Raw genomic sequence first — 19,809 nt, forward strand, 5'->3', positions numbered from 1 at the left:
TACAAAGAAAACAGTTGACTAAACAGTTTCTGCACAACATGCATAAGTGCATACAAGCTTTTCTTAATACACAACACTATGCTGGTTTAGGGGCCATTTATTCCCTAATTCACACAGCGCGACCCAACTTCATGGCTCTGCTTATTGTTAGCAAATAATCAGCACTTACGGAAGCAGGTAATTCCGTGCTTATATCAAGCTTATTTCACGGGTTAACAATGAGTTTTTGCTTGTGCACATGCGTACTCCACGTTACTAGGCATTCTTCGCTTACACAGCTTGCGCAGAAATTCTGCTCTTGTACACGGTAAGCGGAGAAGGGTGATCGCAAGTGCAGAATTTGACGGTAAGCAGAACCATGAAATTAGGCCCTGGTCTTTATACATGTTATGAGTTAGCTCATGTGAACACATGTGACCAGTCTTTGACCAATCAAGAGTGCATAAAATCTCAGAGGTATTTATTAGTAACGGTTAAATGATTTATAATTGAATGAATATTCTTTATACCAGACTGAAGAAATAACAGTTACAATTGTACACCAAGTCTGCATTATTTGCTTAAAAATTGACAATTTATTATCCTTTTAACCACCACTACTGCACTGTGCTTTGACTTGAAAAAAAGTGGCGTTTATGATTAAGAAATAACAATTCTGCTTGTTTTTTTGTATTTATTTGTTATTTTACTTATCATCCAAACAAAAAGAAAGTTTTTTTTGTTATGAAATAGCATAATAACAATGGAATAACAATTTTTTTTTTATATGCAAATACTTCAGCCTGGTTTGAAATTTAAAACATCCACAACAGGGGCCAGTCTCATAGAGCTGCTTAAGGACAAAATGCAGCTTACCACAACTTGCAAGAATAAGGTTACCAGTCAAAATACCATATCCCATGAACCATTTGTGCCTGGTATCCTGCTCATTTCTGCTAAGCACAAGCTTGTTGAAGGGTTTGGGTACATGTTGTTTGACATAATACACAAACAGCCGCAGTTTTACATTAATCTTTAAAGATAATGACAGCAGAAAGCTTCCCTTTACGCTGAGGTGCTGTAATTTGAGAGAAATGAGTAAAACAATTTCACAAAAATAAATTTTGTCTCGGTGAGATGAAAAGTGTTTTAGCATGTACAACGGATTTACTTGACTCTCCTGAAAACTTGCTCGTTGATTTTCACTTTTTCTCTCTCAAAAAAAAAACTTGACGACTAATGAAGCTGAAAATTCTACAAGTAAATTATATTACAAACATCTTCATTCACAGTGAGTAGGGATTCAAACTTGATCTACAAAAGGTATCAAACCCTTTTAAGGGAAGGTACACTATTGGTAATTGTCAAAGACCAGTCTTCTCACTTGGTGTATCCCAACATAAGCATAAAATAACAAGCCTGTAAAATTTGTGAGGTAAATTGGTCATCGAAGTTGCGAGAAAATGATGAGAGAAAAAACACCCTTGTTGGAGGAATTTGTGTGCTTTCAGAGAGGAATACAAGACTTCTGACTAGAAGTCTTTTATTATTTTAGTGAGAAATTACCTCTTTCTCAAAATCTATGCTACTTCAGAGGGAGCCGTTTCTCACAATGTTTTATACTATCAACAGCTCTCCGATGGTCATTACCAAGTCAAGTTTTTAAGTTAATATTTGTTTTGAGTAATTACCAAACGTGTACCTTCCCTTTAAGCAACATTATCTGCTTAAGCAGCACTATGTAATTTGGCCCTGGTTTTGACAGTGACAAAAAAAAAGTGGTACAAAAGAACACAGAGCTTTTTTTTTGTGTGTGTTTAACTTGTAGGTGGATCTGGTCCTCCTTGTGACTGCTGGTTACCGTTGTTATTTGGGGCGTTAGGGTTGGCGTCATCGGCACCACCTGGTGGTTGGTTTTGTCTATTGCGCATCCCTTGTATCTGTTGCACTATGTCTGGATTCTGTTGCTGTATTTGGCTGGCCATTTGCTGCCCTCTGAAAAGAAAGTGATCATGAAGGGGTAGTTATTGTTAATAGGTCTCATAACTCAAACAAAGTCCAACACACCTTGCAGGAAGATATTGTATGTTAATGCGACTTGATTGCCAATGAGTGATGGATATGCGCGCTATATAAGAAGCGACTATTATTATTATTATTATTATTATTATTATTATTTTTATTATTATTATTATTATTATTCTCACCAGTGTTGTAGCCACGGTGGGCTGGGCGGTACTGTTTACAATTTTCACCCAGCACTCTGAGCAAAATACATTGTGCCGCCCAGCATAGATTTCCCTCAGAATAAATCAAAATATTGTTCACTATGCATTGATCTGAGACACCGCTAATGATAAGGAGTATCAAATATCACATAGAAACAACAAAGTCAAAAGGCCTTTTAACTTATTGCATGGCCCCATAACGTGAACAGTTTGGAAACCTGGCATCATGCCTAAAGCTTGCACTTCAGCAATAATGGCCCCATATTTCAACATGAATAGTGTTACTGATCCGCTTGCCCTTGTTATACATTTCTGATAATGAAACACACAAATTAGTGCAACAAGGGTGTTTTTTTCCATTATTCTCTTGCAACTTCAATGACCAATTGAGTCCAAATTTTCACATTTGTTGGGATACACCAAAGGAGAACACTGGTCTTTGACAATAGCCAAAGGTGTCTGGTGCCTTTAACACAAAAAAACATCAATAAACAAACAAAAACAAACCAGCAACGATCATGATATATGATTCTACTCACACTTGTAAAAGATTAGCCATACTCGCTGCTTGTTCTGGATTCTGACCACCGTCTCCTTCCATGGCTTGACCCATCATGGAACTCATCCTAACGGAAAGATTGAAGCAAAAAGGAAATTACTTTTAAGGGAAGGTATACGTTTGGTAATAACTCTTAAAATTAATGGCAATAACGCTTATTTATTACAGCATAGTTTGAAAGTGTAAAACATTTTGAGAAACATTTCACTTTGAAGTAATGTGGTAAATCAAAAAGATAACAGTTTTTATGGCCCAACTTTGAATCTAAACCTGTTGCCGCGTAACGCTTCTATTAGGAATTTCTACAAGGAATTATTCTTCCTGGTCACATATTTGCTATGGATTTTCGGGGATATCTCAAAAAACGCTACCGCTTTTGAAATAGTCACCCTGGTTATAGAAACTATTATGTTGAGTTTAATTCCAAATATCTTCCTGACTGTTGTACAAAGTATGCCTAATTGCAAGATGCAAATGTTGGCAGCTCTTAACACAAATTAGTTGTCATGATTGAATGATTAAAACGAGATCAGTTCTGCTGTATACTTACATACTCTGCATTTGTGGATTTTGTAAAATCGAAGACGCCTAAAAACAAAATGAAGAACAGAGACATAAAGTCAGAAAAGGAGACACTAGACAAATTGAATTTGAGTAGTTATAATATCAAGAGCTAAAAAACTTCTTTTTTTTTGGAAGATGTCAGCATCATGGCTAAACCATTCAATAACTGTCAACAAAGTGGAAGTGTCGTGGCCGAGCGGTTATTAAGAGCACCAAATTCAAACTCTGGTGTTTTTGATCAGCAGAGTGTGCGTTCGAATCCCAAGCCCTGACACTTGTGTCCTTAAGCAAGACACCATTGCTTCGTCCTTCGGATGGGACGTTAAGCCGTTGGTCCCATGTGTTATGTAACGCATGTAAAAGAACCCAGTGCACTTATCGAAAAGAGAAGGGGTTCGCCCTGGTGTTCCTGGTCTGATCAGCAGCAAATTGCGCCACAGCACCTTGTAACACATAACATGGTGCTATCAAAATTAGGTCTCATAATTCTAGTCCCAAATCTTGCAGGAAATACTGTATGTTACAGCGCCAGGAGCGTCACTGAGTGACGAACATGTGCACTATATAAGAAGCCACTATTATTATTATTATTATTAACAAAGACGTTAGAGTTATTGGGATATCCTTATGTTACATGGTGGATTGGGTTTTCAGTTCCTTCTTGATTGATTGCGTGGGTTTTGTCCCTGGAATATATCCTTGTGGTTTTTCTCCCACATCTAAAACTGAAAAATTTCCTTTTTTGTCTTCTCTCCATTTGGTTCTTGGTAAATACAGTTAGCTTTTCTGAGAATCATTGGCTTCACACCCATAATAAATACATACATATAATGGGATATGGATACCTGCAGATTCAGAGGGGGGGGGAGTGGGGGTTGCAGTTTCAGAGATATAAACCTTGTGGAACATCGCAATTCACCAGGGCCCAATTTCATAGCGTTGTAGCAGAAAAATTTGCTTAAGCCTTAGCCTATTTCACAGGTTAGCAGAAAAATTGTAAATTGTAATGTAATATAAGATAACAAAGACTTCAAAGTAGCTGCTCCCAAGCACACCACCCAGCATTAATAAACAACTCCATGCGCACACCGAACCCTAAGTGTTTGACTCCATAAGAGTTTTACGTAGTATCTATCCAGATCCAGACAAGCTGTATCCGGCTACAACTAGGGCTAAGGCTGTTGCTAAGTGTGTTGCTAATGAAGTTCTATACTTCAACACATGATGATGTAGCCATAGCTGGTAGCCAAGGAATGAAGTAATATTGAACTTACTGCATTCATCAGCGCTGGATTGTTTAGGAGGGAACCGATGTCCATCCCACCAAGAGCAGGTCCAAAGCCAGGCATGGCCCCGCCCCCACCACCACCACCCTGAATATAAGGGAATGGATAAAAGTCAATTATTCAAGCAACGCTAATTCCGCCTCTAGCTACCGGGCAATCTCGGTAGTCTAGTTGGTAAGACACTGCTCTAGAATTGCAAGGGTCGTGGGTTTGAATCCCACCAGAGTAATATGTCTGTGATTTTTTTCACAGAGCTCGGGGATGTACTGCGATTACAGTGCTAACATACATCAATATATGTAAAACCAAAAATTTAAATTCTTTAACCCTGATTTTGCCCAGCAAATTTTGCAAAGCAAACAAAATTGGATTGGGCATGTTTTGTGAACACTGATTCGAATGCTAACATTAAGCAACAAACTATACTTTTTGATTGGTCCAGTGGTACTACAAGGGTGCTTTTCACAAAGATTTAAGACTAGTCTTATGTGGAGTCAGGTTGAGTTACTCATCCTAACTTAGAACTAGCCTTAGGAGCATCTTTGTTAAACCGACCCCAGGACTTACAATCCCAAAGTTGTGGGTAAGAATCATATTAAGTTAACTACTGATTTCACAATGACTAGAATTAAATTTTTGTCACCTAGTTAATGTTTGACTGAGAGAGATTGGCTGTTGGCAGATTAACAAATATATCCCCTTGTGGGAGTTAATCGAGTTCCCTTGATGGGAAGATTATCTTTCCAAGGTACAACAAATCGGAAATCAGACCAAAGTAGGAAGAACAAAATGCCTGGTAAGGTAAAGATGTCGACTTCCCCCTTCTACTCACCCCTATATTTGCATCTTTCAGTTTCTTCTCTGCAATACGAAGGTTGGCCTGGTAGCTATCGTTACTTGGTTCAAGCTCCACAGCTTTGGCGTAAGCATCCTTTGCCTTTGTAAGGTCGTTCAAATGCGTATATGCTAGCCTAAAAAGTGGGTAAAAAAATCAAGGAAAACACAAGCAAGCATTACAGTGGGAGGCCTACATAACCTGTCTGGGCCCAATTTCATAAAGCTGTTTAGCAGGAAATACTGCTTTGCAAATTTCTATGTTAAGTATTCATGCTGTGAGGCACCAGTTTGCAACAATGCAAACTTTATGGAATTTTGGCTGGGTACCAGTTTTTGTAAAGCAAGATTTTTCAAGATTTATTCTCTTTTTAAATGTATCAACAAATTTAAAATTACCTGTGTCAACAAACGACTAATTTTGCTTGATGGCATCACAATTACCGAGCGGGTTCGAATTTAGAAGGAAAATACACAGTCAACATTTTGTACAAGGAGACTTCACAATGCGGTATTTTATTCTATTGTAAAACACATGACCGGCGAGCTTGTCCCTTTGTGAGGCTACTCGCCCGACGAGCCTCAGGCTTCCTGTTAAGTGTCAATTTTGGTTGTACTCGTGGAAGTGTCGTTGCCGAACAGTTAAGAGCACCAAATTCAAACTCTGGTGTTTCTGTTCAGCAGAGTGTGGGTTCGAGTCCCAATCGTGACACTTGTGTCCTTAAGCAAGACACTTAAACATTGCCTCGTCCTTTGGATGGGAAGTAAAGCCGTTGGCCCATCTGCTGTGTAGCACACGTAACAGAACCCAGTGGAAAAAAAGAGAAGGGGTTTCACCCAGGTGTTCCTGGTTTTGATTGGCTGCATATTGCGCCACAGCTCCTTGTAAACCATTACACGGTGCTATAAAGGAATAGGTCTCATACTTCAAATCGTAGCTCCACATACCTTGCAGGAATATTACTGTGTGCTTTGATATGCCCCTTATAAGGGTGTGATAAAGCGCTATAAGAACCGAGTATTATTATTATTCTCACCCCATGCGACCGTATGCTTTACTGTACTGGGGATCAATATTGATGGCTCTATTGCAGTCCTCTAGCGCCCTCTTGTGATTGTCTAGCTTGCTGAATGCTGCAGCTCTATTACTGTAGTAAACAGCGTTAGTAGAATCTACACTGATGGCGTTTGTATAGCACACAGCTGCTTCATTGTATCTCTCCTGTTTCATTAACTCGTTGCCTGAAAACGAGATTCAATATATCGGAAGTCTTAGAGCCTTTTCACACGAGGCAACTTTTACAAGCAACTTGGAGGCAACCAACTGCAGTGGCTGCAGGACCACTTTGGTAACAAATGAGTAATTTTTCGAACATTGTCTTACGACCCACAAGAAAATTTGAGAACATTTAAATGTGAATGGCTTTTCTTCTTTGAAATTGCCTGGATCTGGTTGCCTGTAAATTGGCTCATGTGACATGATTCTATGGGTGCGTTCGATTAGCTTCCCCCAGGTGGACCCAGAGTTCAGAACCCAGTGTGTTTGAGTAGCTTAGAGTTCTTTCTTGTGGCTCACTTGGGTCAGACCAGGTACCCTGCAAGTGGAGCAGGGTACTTGGGGACTGACCCAGGTGCATGATGTCACAATAAAAAACTTTCTCAATGACCACCATTTTGCTGTAACATTAGCAGGACACTTTCAGGAAGTTTGACACACATTTTCACCCTTAAACCAGCGACTTTGTGAGCATTAATTTTTGTTTGTAACCGTAGAATCGTAATCATGGAAATAACTGTTTATGATCTTTGAATCAATGAAATGTTCGGGCGTAAATGGTTTGAATGCTTGGGGTTGTGGGTTTAAAATAAGTGCGGGTACAACCATGTGTAAATCTCTTAGGGTGAGTGTTGGCTCTGAGAAGAGCCGGTTCAGCAGAGTGTGGGTTCGAGTCCCAATCGTGACACAATCGTGTCCTTAAGCAAGCGATTAACCTCTTTTAAGAGCCAACACTCACCCTAAGAGATTTACACATGGTTGTACCCGCAAGCTTACTGTTTATTTATAGTTTCTTCTTATTTCTCCACACCATGCAAAGCTTCAAACAATACTTAAGTGTGGGTTTCTTACTACCACTGACGCGCTGGAAATCAATATGAAAGGAGATTTGGAGCATGCATCTTCATTGTCTGAAGGTTTTATTTTATTTTATTGGTTTTTTTTTTTAATGCAAGTCACCAGACACACAAGGCCTGAAGGCCACTTCAAGGTGTGGGCTACAATTTGTTTTTTCCAGAGGCCGTTGCCACCTACTCTTGGGGCTGAAACAGGGTTACCCTTTTTACAGTCCATACCGATGTAAGCTTGGGTATCATCAATTCGAATCCTGGCCGGTAGAGCAGAAAGCAATACCTCCCCAATTTTATGTAGCAAGTGTCATGACCGGGATTTGAACCCACACACTGCTAATCAAACACCAGAGCTTGAATCCGGTGCTCTTAACCGCTCGGACATGACACGCCACACGTGGGTAGAGAGGGGGAGTGGGGTATGCTGTACCTTGGTTCTTAGACTCCTCAGCTTTCTTCTTCTCGTCTCCAGATGGTGGGCAGTCTTTGGCTGTCACTGATGAACACACATCTGGCGCTGAAGGACTTCTTATATCAGGCTCCATGTACAAATCATTACTTGTACCTAACGATGCATCCTAAGAATGTAAATTGTATTTGTCACAATTTGAATGATAACTTTACAAAGCTTTATATGTTAAGAAATTGCACACAAGTGTGTGATATGTTTAGTTAAAAAAGCAGCAATCCTCAAGAGAAAAACACTCATTTAAAAGTCATAATTTTTACATCTTACATTACGTATGAAGACCTGTACTTTTAACTACAGAGCTCTAGTCTTGGCCTAGGGGCCCCTTCAAAAGTTTTGCAATGGAAGTGCCCCTTTCAAAATGGAAATGGCCTTGCCCTCTCAAAGATAAAATTCTAGGCCTGCATATATGTAATAGTCAGTTGTACTTGTATACATATAAAGGCCTGGAATCAAACTACAGAGCTCTGGTGTTGGCCTAGGTGCCTCTTCAAAAGTTTTGCAATGGAAGTGCTCCTTTCCAAAGATAAAAATTGTATTTTAAACAGCACGTACCGGTGTTCCATAGACAGTCTTGAACATTTCCCGCAGCGAACGATCGGGTCTCAGCACACCATGATCTCTTGTGTTAATCCCATATGCCGTCTCTAAACACTGTGTTGAAACTTAAATTAAAAGGGGAAAAAACAAGTTTTCTTTTAGTATCAACTCTGATGAGAGATTTACACACGGAGTCATCTCAAACACACCAAGGTAACATTTTGACTTGAGGATTTTACTAGAGTGGGATTTGAAGCTGTTCCCTAATGTGCCATCGATCTACCAACGGAGCTATCTAGCACTAATGTTAGCAGTCTCCCTATTTTGTCAATGTCTTTCATTCAGTTTCCCTTGTGGTTTATCCCTTTAAGGTGATCACTCTGCTGCTTATTCCCGGGTTGTAAACGTGGGTGTCATCCCTGGCTACACAGCAGCTAACAGTAGTATAGCTTCCGACTGGCACCCTCTAACAAAGATATTGGTGCTGGTGTGGCAGGAGATTCTGTGTCCCCCCATACGGCAAAGTGTGTACAATTTTCTCCTAACAGCACCCTCTTTTGAATCATTCTCCTTCAGCCTATTCTAATTTCCCATATAGACGACATAATCTACCAGACAGAACTGCCTGGGACACTGACACGTTAATCTGGAGGACATTTGCTCAAATCTCACACTCTAGAGTTAGTGAAACATTTTTTGTTCATAAGAACTGCTTCAGGAAAACAAAATTGTGAAAATGGCATCATTAAGACGTTTAAGATTCGTTTTTACCTTCAATACTTTCTACAGCCTCCTCGTCGAGGGTTCCACTTTTGATCTCATCCTCAAGGAATTCTAAGATTGAGAAGATGAGCTGCCTCTTATCAGCCATCTTGACTACGATTCGGGTTTCTTGACTCCAACTTTGGTTTCTTGACTCCAATTCCAATTTGGTACAGATCTTGAAGTGCTGCTTATGTCAAAAGAATTATTTATAATTAATGCCAATGGAGACTCTTATTACAAAACAGTGTATTAATTGGTGTGTCATGGCTGAGCATTGGACTCGAGCTCTGGTATTTCTGATCAGCAGAGTGTGAGAATCAGAGTGTCTGAATCCCAGGCATGGCACTTGTGTTTATGATACCATGTACTTGTCCTTGTATTAATTGGATTGGTGCTTGGTGAGTTGTAAAAGAACCCAGAAGTCAAAACATATCGAAGAAGAGTAGGTGTTACTGTCAACCCTAGTGTTTCTGGTTCACAAGGGTGCTTGTTTGTTTACTACAGGTTTCCTCTGGCTTGTGACACGTGTTGTGAGCTACATACACTACAGTGATTAAGTTCACTTATGACGAGGCACCTTTGGATTCAATACAAGAAATATAATAATTAAATTATAAAACCAAAGTGAAGAAGAACTTTTTGGGTGCACATGAATCCCATAGGGAGGCTTTATGAGTTCGTTTCGGAGCACATCCGCCTACTTTTAATCTGAGAAAGACTCCTAGTACTAGCCTAGAGTAGTACGGGTCAACAAAAATGTCACTTCATCGTCACACGTCACGTCAGGCCATGATTAATTAAATTAACACTTTTTTGCAAAAAAAAGTTAAAAACATTATTTTGAAACTTTAATACATGGAATGGAAGTGACAAGCCAAATAAATTGAAGTGACAAACTGGTATCTCCCCACTAAGTCACTTAGTGTTTTACATGTCGCTGGAGTGGTGGCATATCCTCGCCTGACATCCCACAAGCCCCGCCCATCGCCCATCAAAACCACCATCATCATTCATTCATCATTCAATATCATTCATGCTCATCATTTTCAATTTTCATATCCCAACTTTTGTTAATTCTACTCACCACTCTGAAAAGTACTTACTTCTAACAATTTGATTTATAAATGGATCCTGATATTGGTAAGTTTTCAACGCTGCTTCCCTACCTTCTTTTACTTTGGTCGTCAAATCATTCGTCAATTTATGAGTTTGTTGTTCTGAATAAAAACCCACGAACGTGACCTCTCTGCTGCAACCATAAAGCTATATAGCTGCAACTCGAAAAAAACATAAAGACACGTCTGGTCGAAGCACCCCCTCTATTGTTTGTAATTGGACCAGGCCAGTGGCAAAAAGTAAAGGGCGCCCCTAAGAGTTGATTTCACACAAACGCGTTTACACAACACAACATTTTACACCAAACACACACAGACACCGGGTTCTTCCCATCCACAGCACAGCCGGCCCCAAGCAAGCGTAACATTTGCAATTTCTCTTGAAGTTGAAGCACGTAACAAAAACAGTATGCCGATGCTGCGGTGTTTAGGTGTAAGTTGTTTCATTAATCTATATTTCAGTGTGGTTCAATAATTGTATGCAAACTTAACTACTAAATATCATCAATTATGATTCTTCTTTTTTTTTTTTTATGAACACAAAAAATCATAAATGTTTTTTATAAACCATAATTAAATATCAAAATCATGTAGGCCTATGTCATGTTCTATTTCTTCCTCCATGGTTTACCATACAATGATTAAGGGTATGATCTTTCAAATTGTGGATTTGAATTAATTTAAATTTACAGACAACTTTTTTTCCACAGAAGCAGAAAGCCAGAGTTTACGGAACACTGACATATTTTAATTTACAAAAGGGCAATGGCCAAAAATGCTCCATTCCCGATGCGACATGCACATAATTATTACGATGTCGGTCACTTCGTACCCAAGTCACTTCGTACCCAAATTGACGTACCCAAGTCACTTCTAGTTGCGATAACGTAACCCTCGGAACCTAACCCTCCTCCCGACGCCCGCCAGGCTGGAGGGTTACAAGATTGTCTCAAACAGCAAATGACAATCTGGTTTAACACGTACAATTTTGACAGCTAGTCACCAGATTTGCCCCATTTTAACCACTTTTTAAAAATCATGACACAAATTCTAAGGGCACAAACTTAAACTGTCGGACTAAACCATTCTGTGAACTGGGATGGTACGTTGGTGTCAGCATTGGTCGACGTTGTTGCGATAATGTTAGTTGCGATAACGTAAACCTCCTCCCGCCGTCGGGACGAGGGTTATGTTATCGCAACTACAATAACGTAACCCTCCTGCCGACGGCGGGAGGAGGGTTACTTTATCGCAACTATGGTCGACGGTGCAAGGTGCGAAGAGAAATAAGAAAAGAAAGGGTTTTAAAGGTTGTGCACTATTTACATTGTGCATAGGACTCTAATTGCTGGCAGGGCTACGATGGATGGCACGAAGAGTTATCGTCCACTGAACCATGTCAAAACCATGCAGTATGCATTTTTCTTCATATTTTGCACATGTTGCAAAAGTAAATTTGATAATGAAACCCTACACTGTTTATATAAAAATGATGGTACCACACAAATTGCCAAATTGTGATGTATGTATTTACATTCCCATGCAGAGGGTACTTTCCCAACCCAAAGTTGTCTCACACTGTCGGCAGACACAACAATTGTTTTCTGTCTCAACCAAAGTCCACTCTCCGATGGTGCCTATAGTGATTGAACAAACAGTAAGTACGTTCTTACATGTACATATTTTCTTATCTTAATCTTGGTAAGACACTGCTCGAGAATTGCAAAGGTCGTGGGTTCGAATCCCACCGGGAGTAATATGCCTGTGATTTTTTTTCACAGGACCTGGGAAAGTACTGAGTATACAGTGCTAACACTCATCGGTGTAAATTTAACATCTATTATATCTAATCTTTGTTTGTTTTAACTTAAAGGAAGTGGACACTTTTGGTAATTACTCAAAATAATTATCAGCATAAAACCTTACTTGGTAACGAAAAGTTTTTTTGTAAGTTGTGTATTACTCGCCCCATGACTTCTGATATATGTGACTAATTGTTTTGATATGAAAATATTGAGTGTTTTGCTGATATATAAATATACATGTATGTGCTTCAAGTTATACAATATCAAGTGTTTGGCCAAGCATACATGTAAATGAATTCTTTGTTAGGCCTATTAGAATAACTGTTACCATCTAACATTGCTTGAAGTTGAGGCAAAAAGAATTCGCTTGATGAAGAAGTACATATTTTTGTTACAGGGGCGTGGAGAAAGAGCTTACGACATCTACTCAAGATTGCTCAAGGAACGTATCATCTGTCTCATGGGCCCAGTAAGTTCATAAGTATTACAGTTTTTGTTTCAATATATTTTAGCTCAGATCCAGTGTACTTGTTACAGCTTACTATCATTTCTGGTCTGGTTGCGCATGTCCCAAACTATGCATTCTAGATAATAAAAATTTGCCTGAAATGTTTTCTTTAGTGTAAGGTCGTATCTGAAATGGAAGCTAAAGTTATTGCTACGACTGTTGCTAAGGATGTACTATACCTCAACGCATGTCATTATAAATGGCGTTCAAATCTAGCTGTAGCTGCCAATTGACGATCCATTAAGCTCCACCCCATTGGGTATTGACCAATCATAACCCATTGCACAACCAAAAGTCCGACACTATAAAGTCCGACATGCGTGCGCGGATGCTTGGCGCAAGCGGCAGAGTTGTGCAGTGTGGCATTGGAGAGGCTCACGTGTTCTTGCTCACACTTGCGCCGTGGGCGGAGCCTAATGGATCGGTGTATTCGAACACAGCCCTTGAGCATGTGTAAATTTAGGAAAGTCTAGAGATTTTAAGGTGTCATGGCCGGTGGTTCAGAGCATCAAATTCAAGTTTTGGTTGTTAAGTCACCAGAGTGTGGGTTCGAATTCTGGTCGGGACATGTGTTGTCTTGAGCAAGATACTTTACTATAATTGCTTCTCTTCACCCAGGGGTTAAAATTGGTACCTGCGAGGGTAGAGGTTTATATTGTGTTTGAAAAAGCCTTCTGAGCGCCACTGCAGCTCAGGACTGTATACTCCTCAGGGAGCGGAGAAAGATTAAAAAGGAATGTCATGGCCCAATGACCAAGGCACTAATGTTAAGCACATTGATACGGTTATTCTGAAATGCGCATATAAGAACTTGTTATTGTTGTTATTATTATTTGTGTTAGAGATATTTTTTGTGTGGTTTCGGTTTATGATTGTTTTTTTGCAGCTCTTGGAGGTTAAATGTTTTAGGGCAAGAATGTTGATCCCACTGCAGACAGTTTTCTGGTTGTTTTGTGATCCTTGGTTCTCCATTTTTTTCTTCTTCAGGTTGATGATACACTAGCCAGTCTGGTTGTGGCTCAACTCCTATTCCTACAGTCTGAGAGCAACAAGAAACCTATTCACATGTACATCAATAGTCCAGGTAAACACTGTCTGAGAATCATACAATTACCATGATTACAATGACTTAAGGCACTGGACACCTTTAGTAATTGTCAAAGACCAGGGGTCGATTTCACAAAGAGTTAGGACTAGTCCTAACTTGGGACTAGTCCTAGGAGATATAAAAAACGTATGGCTAGTCCTAAGTCAGGACGAGTAACTCGTCCTAACTCGAGATAAGACTAGTCTTAACTCTTTGTGAAATATACCCCTGTACTCTCACTTGGTGTATCCTAACATATACATAAAGTAACACATCTAAAAATTTGGACTCAACTGGTCGTCAAAGTTGCAAGAAAACAATGAAAGAAAAAACACACTTGTTGCACAATTATGTGTGCTTTCAGATGCTGAATAAAAGGTTTTTTTTTCTGATTCAAATATTTTAGTGAGAAATTACCTCTTTCTCAAAAACTATGTTACTCCACAATGTTTTATACTATCAACAACTCTCCGTTGCTTGTTACCAAGTAAGTTTTTATGCTAATAGTATATATTTTGTGTAATTGAGGCGTGTCATGGCCGAGCGGTTAAGAGCACCGGGTTCAAGCTCTGGTGTTTGATCAGCAGAGTGTGGGTTTGAATCCCGGTCGTGACACTTGCTACATAAAATTGGGTATTTCTTTTTGCTCTCCCGGCCAGGCTTCGGACTGATGATACCCAAGCCTACATCCGTATGAACTGTAAAAGGGCTAACCCTGTTTCAGCCCTAGGAGTAGGTGGCAACGGCCTCTGGACAAAATTAATTGTAGCCCACACCTTGAATGGGCCTTCAGGCCTTGTGTGTCTGGCGACTTGCATAGAAAATAAAAATAAAATAAAAAAATTACCAAAAGTGTCCAGTGCCTTTAATACATGTGTTTATTTAGGAATACATCATTATTGTACAGTCATCTCAAACACTTGGTTTTTTCTTTGTTTTTATTTTAAAAGAAAATTTGAAATTCTGATTGTGATTTTACGCCTCATAATAAGTTTAGTCTGAGATAGATGGCGCTTTATAAGTTTTAATTATTGTTATTATTACTATTATTAGGAGGGTCAGTGACAGCTGGTCTGGGTATATATGACTCAATGCAGTACGTCCTACCACCAATATCTACATGGTGCGTTGGGCAGGCGTGCAGTATGGCGTCGTTGCTCCTAGCGGCAGGTACTCCAGGTATGAGGTATAGCTTACCAAACTCCAGGGTCATGGTTCATCAGCCATCGGGCCAAGCAGCGGTAAGAATGACATAATTCATCCTGGTTTTGTTAACCCTTTGCCATGAAACCGGAGACTTTGAGGCGCTAGGTGGCAACAGACTTACCAGGTAAATGTCTATTGTTTACGTAGTTCTGAGCATGTGCACATGACCGAGAACAATGGATTTTACCTGGTAAGTCTGCTGCCACCAAGTGTCCTGAAAGTCTCCCGTTGTTGATGTTTGTGCGTTTTGCGGTCACAGAGGAGATCGTGCTCTTATACTTGTTTTTCTTGCTCTTTATCGGAATTGAGGTGGATTTCCTCTGGGTCAACATGACGCATACTTTTGTGCATATTTTTGTGCTTTTTGTGTGTGTGTTTTTAATGCAATTGTTACTCCATTTGCTTATTTTGTTTTAACTGTTGTGTTTTTTCAAATCAGTTAGCTATGTCCTTGTTCGGTCCAAATCTTTGTCTGTCACAGAGAAAATCTTAAAAGCACTATGCTTCACATATTCCCCTGCATATTAGTAATAACGTTAACAATAACGCTAAATATCTTAACCATGTAATAATGATGTTTCAAATGTTTTTTGTAATAATAAGAACAAGTAGTGTGTATTTGTATTGTCTTAACTTCAGACTCAAATTAAGCAGTGATGATTTTATCCTTACCAATTGAGCACTCTTTTGATGGTTCTGTCAAACTGTTTTTAGGGGCAATTTTTATTAAAAACAAATGGACTCAAATAAATGTGTTCTTCATTGCTGTGCCATCATTTTAATAATACAGACTTGAAATTCTCTTTCTACAGGGTCAAGCCACAGATATTCAAATACAGGCAGAAGAGATCATGAAGATTAAAGCTCAAATCAACCAGTTATATTTAAAGCACACGAACCAGCCGTTAGCAACAATAGGTAAGGAAGAATTCCTCAAATTAATAACTTTATTGTGTTTTGATTCAAGGAGAAGCTTAGACCCAGTAAACCCTTATTAGGTGCTTCATCAGTCAGTCTCATTATTCAGGAAAACTTCATAACCTGTTCTGGTAATTGTCAAAGACCAGTATTCTCACCTTGTGTATACCAACATATGCATAAAGAAACAAATCTGTGAAAATTTGGATTCAATTGATCATAGAAGTTGCAAGAAAATAATGAAAGAAAAAACATTGTTGCACATATTTGTGGGCTTTCAGATGCCTGAGAAAGGCTTCAGGCCTGAAGTCTTTCTCAGATTCAAATACTATGTTACTTCATTGACAGCTCTCTATTGCTTTATGTTTGAATGCTTATGTATATTTTGAGTAACTACCAATAGTGTCCAGTGCCTTTAATAAGTGTCTCTCTTTGTTTAAGGGCTTTGAGCACCTTATTGTGGCGTCTGAGGTAGATTTTGAGGTTGTTTGATTTTTTTTTTTTTTATTTTTTTTTAGTGGTTAAAAACAAATCTTTTTCTCTTGTTTTCTCCAATTTCCTTTTTATGATTAGTTCTTGTTTTGTGTGTGCCGCTTTAGATTTTGAAATTCTTTGGATCTGGACCACTTTTATTTCTGTCTCCAGTTTTTAATAGTATACAGTTTTTTGTGGTTTTTTTTTTTTCAATATCTTTTAAAAATAGTTTACTTATTGTTTTTCATTGTTGATTTGTTTTCCCTAATTCGGCCCCTATGCCTGGATGGAAAACAAAAAAAATGTATACTTGTGTATCCTTCGCTCCTCTTTTTTTATAAATGGATTTGTTTTTGTTTGTACTTGTTTATGCCTCTGAAGAAGGTCCGGTTTGGATCAAAAGTTAAGGTCATCTACCCTACTCATATATAAGACTCCAATATTACTATTGGATTTTACACAAATGTTGCGAAAGAGAAAACGTATTTTCTTTTTGTTTGTTGTGTTTGCAGAATCAGTGATGGAGCGAGACAGATTCATGAGTCCGGAAGAAGCAAAGGAGTTTGGAATTATTGACAAAGTTTTAGAACATCCCCCTCTACCAGGGGAAAACAACAAAGTAAACAAGAGTGATTGATGACATCGTCTTTATCCAGAAAGACTTTTATCTTAAGGAAAACTTTGCCTCAAATAACGTTGCTAAGAAACACAACTTCACTTCAGGCTTTTTTTATGATGAGCCCTAGGGTTAGGGCGTTTAACCGGTTTACCGGAAAATTACAATTTCCTCATAGGTTGCCCTTTTGTCCCAAGGAGAAAATGCCTTGGTGCCCTCGCCCTTTCAAAAACGAGCATACGAGGCCACAGTCTACACCTGTGCCTTTTACAGATTGGCTCATAACTTTGATTTGAATTGTAAGAACTGGTTTAAAAAGACATCACAACTGAAACATAAATGTAAATGCACAACTCTAATCTTGACAGATTTCTCAAAAACAATTTGTTCATACTGATTTCAATCCATGATGAGCTTTTGGAAGTATTGCCGAGTTCTAATCAATTCTACTTTTCTCAAAGGTGCCAAGATCCTTTCAGGAATGTACTCTGCTGAACAAAGGCATGATATTCTTCCTACTTTAATCAGATTTTCAATATTTTTTCCTCCTTAAAAAAAAATCAAAGAAATGTTATTAATAATAGCCTGAAAAGACTATCAAATCATCTTCCATGTGTACTTGTATGTCAGCCCTTGTACTCGATCAAATGTCCTACTTTTTTTCAATGGCCTAATACCATGCCTGCAAACAGCTGGTATCAGTAGTGTAAGATACTTGGTTTTCTAAGTGATTAATAAATATTATTAATATTTTAGAGGACATTTTTGTTGGTGTTTTATTGACTTTGTCAGACATTTAGTGTATTTGCAAAGGAGTTGGATTGACCCTCCCTGAAGAGAGGGGTCAAAGGCTGAAATAACCACTCCCTCGACTACTGTGAATTTACTTACTTAATTTTTTTTAAACAAATGTCGAAGAGAATGCCGAACATCACAAGGCTGGACGGCCACTTCAAGGTGAGGGCTACACTTGACCGATTTGATCCACATGCTCGCTGGTACAACCTGGGGAGCAAAGACACTCCGCTCATCTGCTCTAGCCCTCTGCTACTCAGTGGCTGAGTACTGTGCTCCAGTCTGGAGGAATTCTGTCCACACCGACCTTGTCGACGTCCAACTCAACAACACCATGAGAACCATCACTGGCGCCGTTCGCAGTACAAGGACAGATTGGCTCCCAGTCCTGAGTAACATAGCCCCTCCAGACATCCGAAGAGAGGTTGCCACATCCAGGCTGGTCTGTAAGATCCGATCCAACCCTGAGCTTCCTCTCCTCAGTGACCTCAACTTCTAGAAACCCACGGTCCAATGTACCGGACAGTGCAGAGACCACAGACATGCAGAAGATCTATGGCGCATACGGTGGCGAGACCACACCAATGTCCCCCACAAGTTCCTGGTCGCTGACCCCACCATCCAGCTGCCGGGAATGGACCTCTCCCGCGGCCAATGGTGCCTCTTGAACCTGTTTTGTACCGACGCAGGGCCATGCCGCAGCAGCCTACACAAGTGGGGTTACCTTGCATCTCCACTTTGTGATTGTGGTGAAACCCAGACGATGCCCCACATGATAGATGACTGCCCACTCTCTCACCTTGATGGCGTAATCAAAGCCCTTCACCTGGCTGAGGACCTAGCTATAAACTGGCTTATGGACTTTAGACCGAGATCAGCATAAAGCATACGACATCATCATCATTGTGAAATCTGGCTTTTCCATTTCACTCAGCTTGGCCTCATGAAATGGAACAGTCCAGATATCACCTTGTGATTATTTTCTGCAACAATGCATTCATATGCATCCATTTACCGGCAGTATAAAACCTTGCAGGGTCATATCATGGCCATGCGATTTTGAACTAGGGCTCGGCCACGACTCTGCTGGTTTGAAACGGCTGGTTAAGACCTCGTCACCACTCTTTTATTCCCTTATTTTCTGTTGATTTGTGGTCATCATCTACCTAACTAGCTGTCAGTAAATTTATCGATGACACAGTATTTGAGTGTAGATCTGGCAAAATCTGGTTATATTCTGTGACAATGATATGCATCCATTGTTTGATCATGCTAAATATTGGATAAGATTGATGAGAGCAGTCAGGGAAAGTGGAATGGTAAACATACATCGCTTTTATCTTGTCCTAAAATCAAAGAACAAACCATAAAAGATCATGCTTTAAACTCGGAGTTTATTACATTATTTATTTCACACAGTTCTTTTCACAATTCATGCACAAAGTGTTTTGAATTTGGAATTAAATTTGTTTTTGTACAAAACATTACTGTTACAAAAGTAAATTCCCCAAATGTTTAATTATAAATATCTATATTCAAATGGAAGCCAGCAATCAAAAATACAATAAACATAAAATGATAACCTTTAAATCTCAAAGAAACATAATTTGTAAATCTCATATTGAGAAAGTTCCCCCTTTTTGTAATTTCAAATCAAAGTTAGATTATTCGCAATAATCATAGAGCTATATCTATTCACAATTCATGCACAAAGTGTTTTGAATTTGGAATTAAATTTGTTTTTGTACAAAACATTACTGTTACAAAAGTAAATTCCCCAAATGTTTAATTATAAATATCTATATTCAAATGGAAGCCAGCAATCAAAAATACAATAAACATAAAATGATAACCTTTAAATCTCAAAGAAACATAATTTGTAAATCTCATATTGAGAAAGTTCCCCCTTTTTGTAATTTCAAATCAAAGTTAGA

General features: G+C 39.1%; 2 protein-coding genes across 3 annotated transcripts; one reads left to right on the forward strand and one right to left on the reverse strand.

Annotated features, from left to right (window-relative positions):
* Positions 1-1,722: 1,722 nt before the first annotated feature.
* On the reverse strand, positions 1,723-10,510 carry LOC117297815 (small glutamine-rich tetratricopeptide repeat-containing protein alpha-like). Of its 2 annotated transcripts, none has more exons than XM_033780962.1 (10): positions 10,455-10,510; positions 9,358-9,535; positions 8,602-8,711; positions 8,008-8,155; positions 6,488-6,692; positions 5,449-5,587; positions 4,605-4,703; positions 3,317-3,354; positions 2,747-2,833; positions 1,723-1,974 (listed from the first exon to the last, which is right to left on the reverse strand). In XM_033780962.1, the coding sequence occupies exons 2-10, from the start codon at positions 9,455-9,457 to the stop codon at positions 1,797-1,799; spliced, it is 1,104 nt and encodes a 367-aa protein (XP_033636853.1). In that variant the 5' UTR covers positions 9,458-9,535; positions 10,455-10,510; the 3' UTR covers positions 1,723-1,796. The 2 variants fall into 2 exon arrangements, with proteins under 2 accessions (XP_033636853.1, XP_033636854.1); XM_033780963.1 differs by having other exon boundaries at positions 9,358-9,538; positions 10,455-10,487.
* A 311-nt stretch (positions 10,511-10,821) lies between these two features.
* On the forward strand, positions 10,822-17,840 carry LOC117297649 (ATP-dependent Clp protease proteolytic subunit, mitochondrial-like). The gene is made up of 7 exons (XM_033780792.1): positions 10,822-10,899; positions 12,013-12,123; positions 12,669-12,740; positions 13,767-13,863; positions 14,920-15,107; positions 15,885-15,990; positions 16,977-17,840. The coding sequence occupies exons 1-7, from the start codon at positions 10,876-10,878 to the stop codon at positions 17,099-17,101; spliced, it is 723 nt and encodes a 240-aa protein (XP_033636683.1). The 5' UTR covers positions 10,822-10,875; the 3' UTR covers positions 17,102-17,840.
* Positions 17,841-19,809: the final 1,969 nt, after the last annotated feature.

Source organism: Asterias rubens, chromosome 12 (assembly GCF_902459465.1).
Source record: "Asterias rubens chromosome 12, eAstRub1.3, whole genome shotgun sequence".
Lineage (NCBI taxonomy): Eukaryota > Metazoa > Echinodermata > Asteroidea > Forcipulatida > Asteriidae > Asterias > Asterias rubens.

Coding starts and splice junctions, on each gene's coding strand:
- LOC117297815 (XM_033780962.1), bottom strand. CDS start 9,457: ATGGCTGATAAGAGGCAGCTCATCTTCTCAATCTTAGAATTCCTTGAG. Junction 8,712..9,357: donor GGCTGTAGAAAGTATTGAAG/GTAAAAACGAAT, acceptor TTTTAATTTAAG/TTTCAACACAGTGTTTAGAG. Junction 6,693..8,007: donor TGAGGAGTCTAAGAACCAAG/GTACAGCATACC, acceptor TCTCGTTTTCAG/GCAACGAGTTAATGAAACAG.
- LOC117297649 (XM_033780792.1), top strand. CDS start 10,876: ATGCCGATGCTGCGGTGTTTAGGT. Junction 12,124..12,668: donor CTATAGTGATTGAACAAACA/GTAAGTACGTTC, acceptor TTTTTGTTACAG/GGGCGTGGAGAAAGAGCTTA. Junction 15,991..16,976: donor CCAGCCGTTAGCAACAATAG/GTAAGGAAGAAT, acceptor TTGTGTTTGCAG/AATCAGTGATGGAGCGAGAC.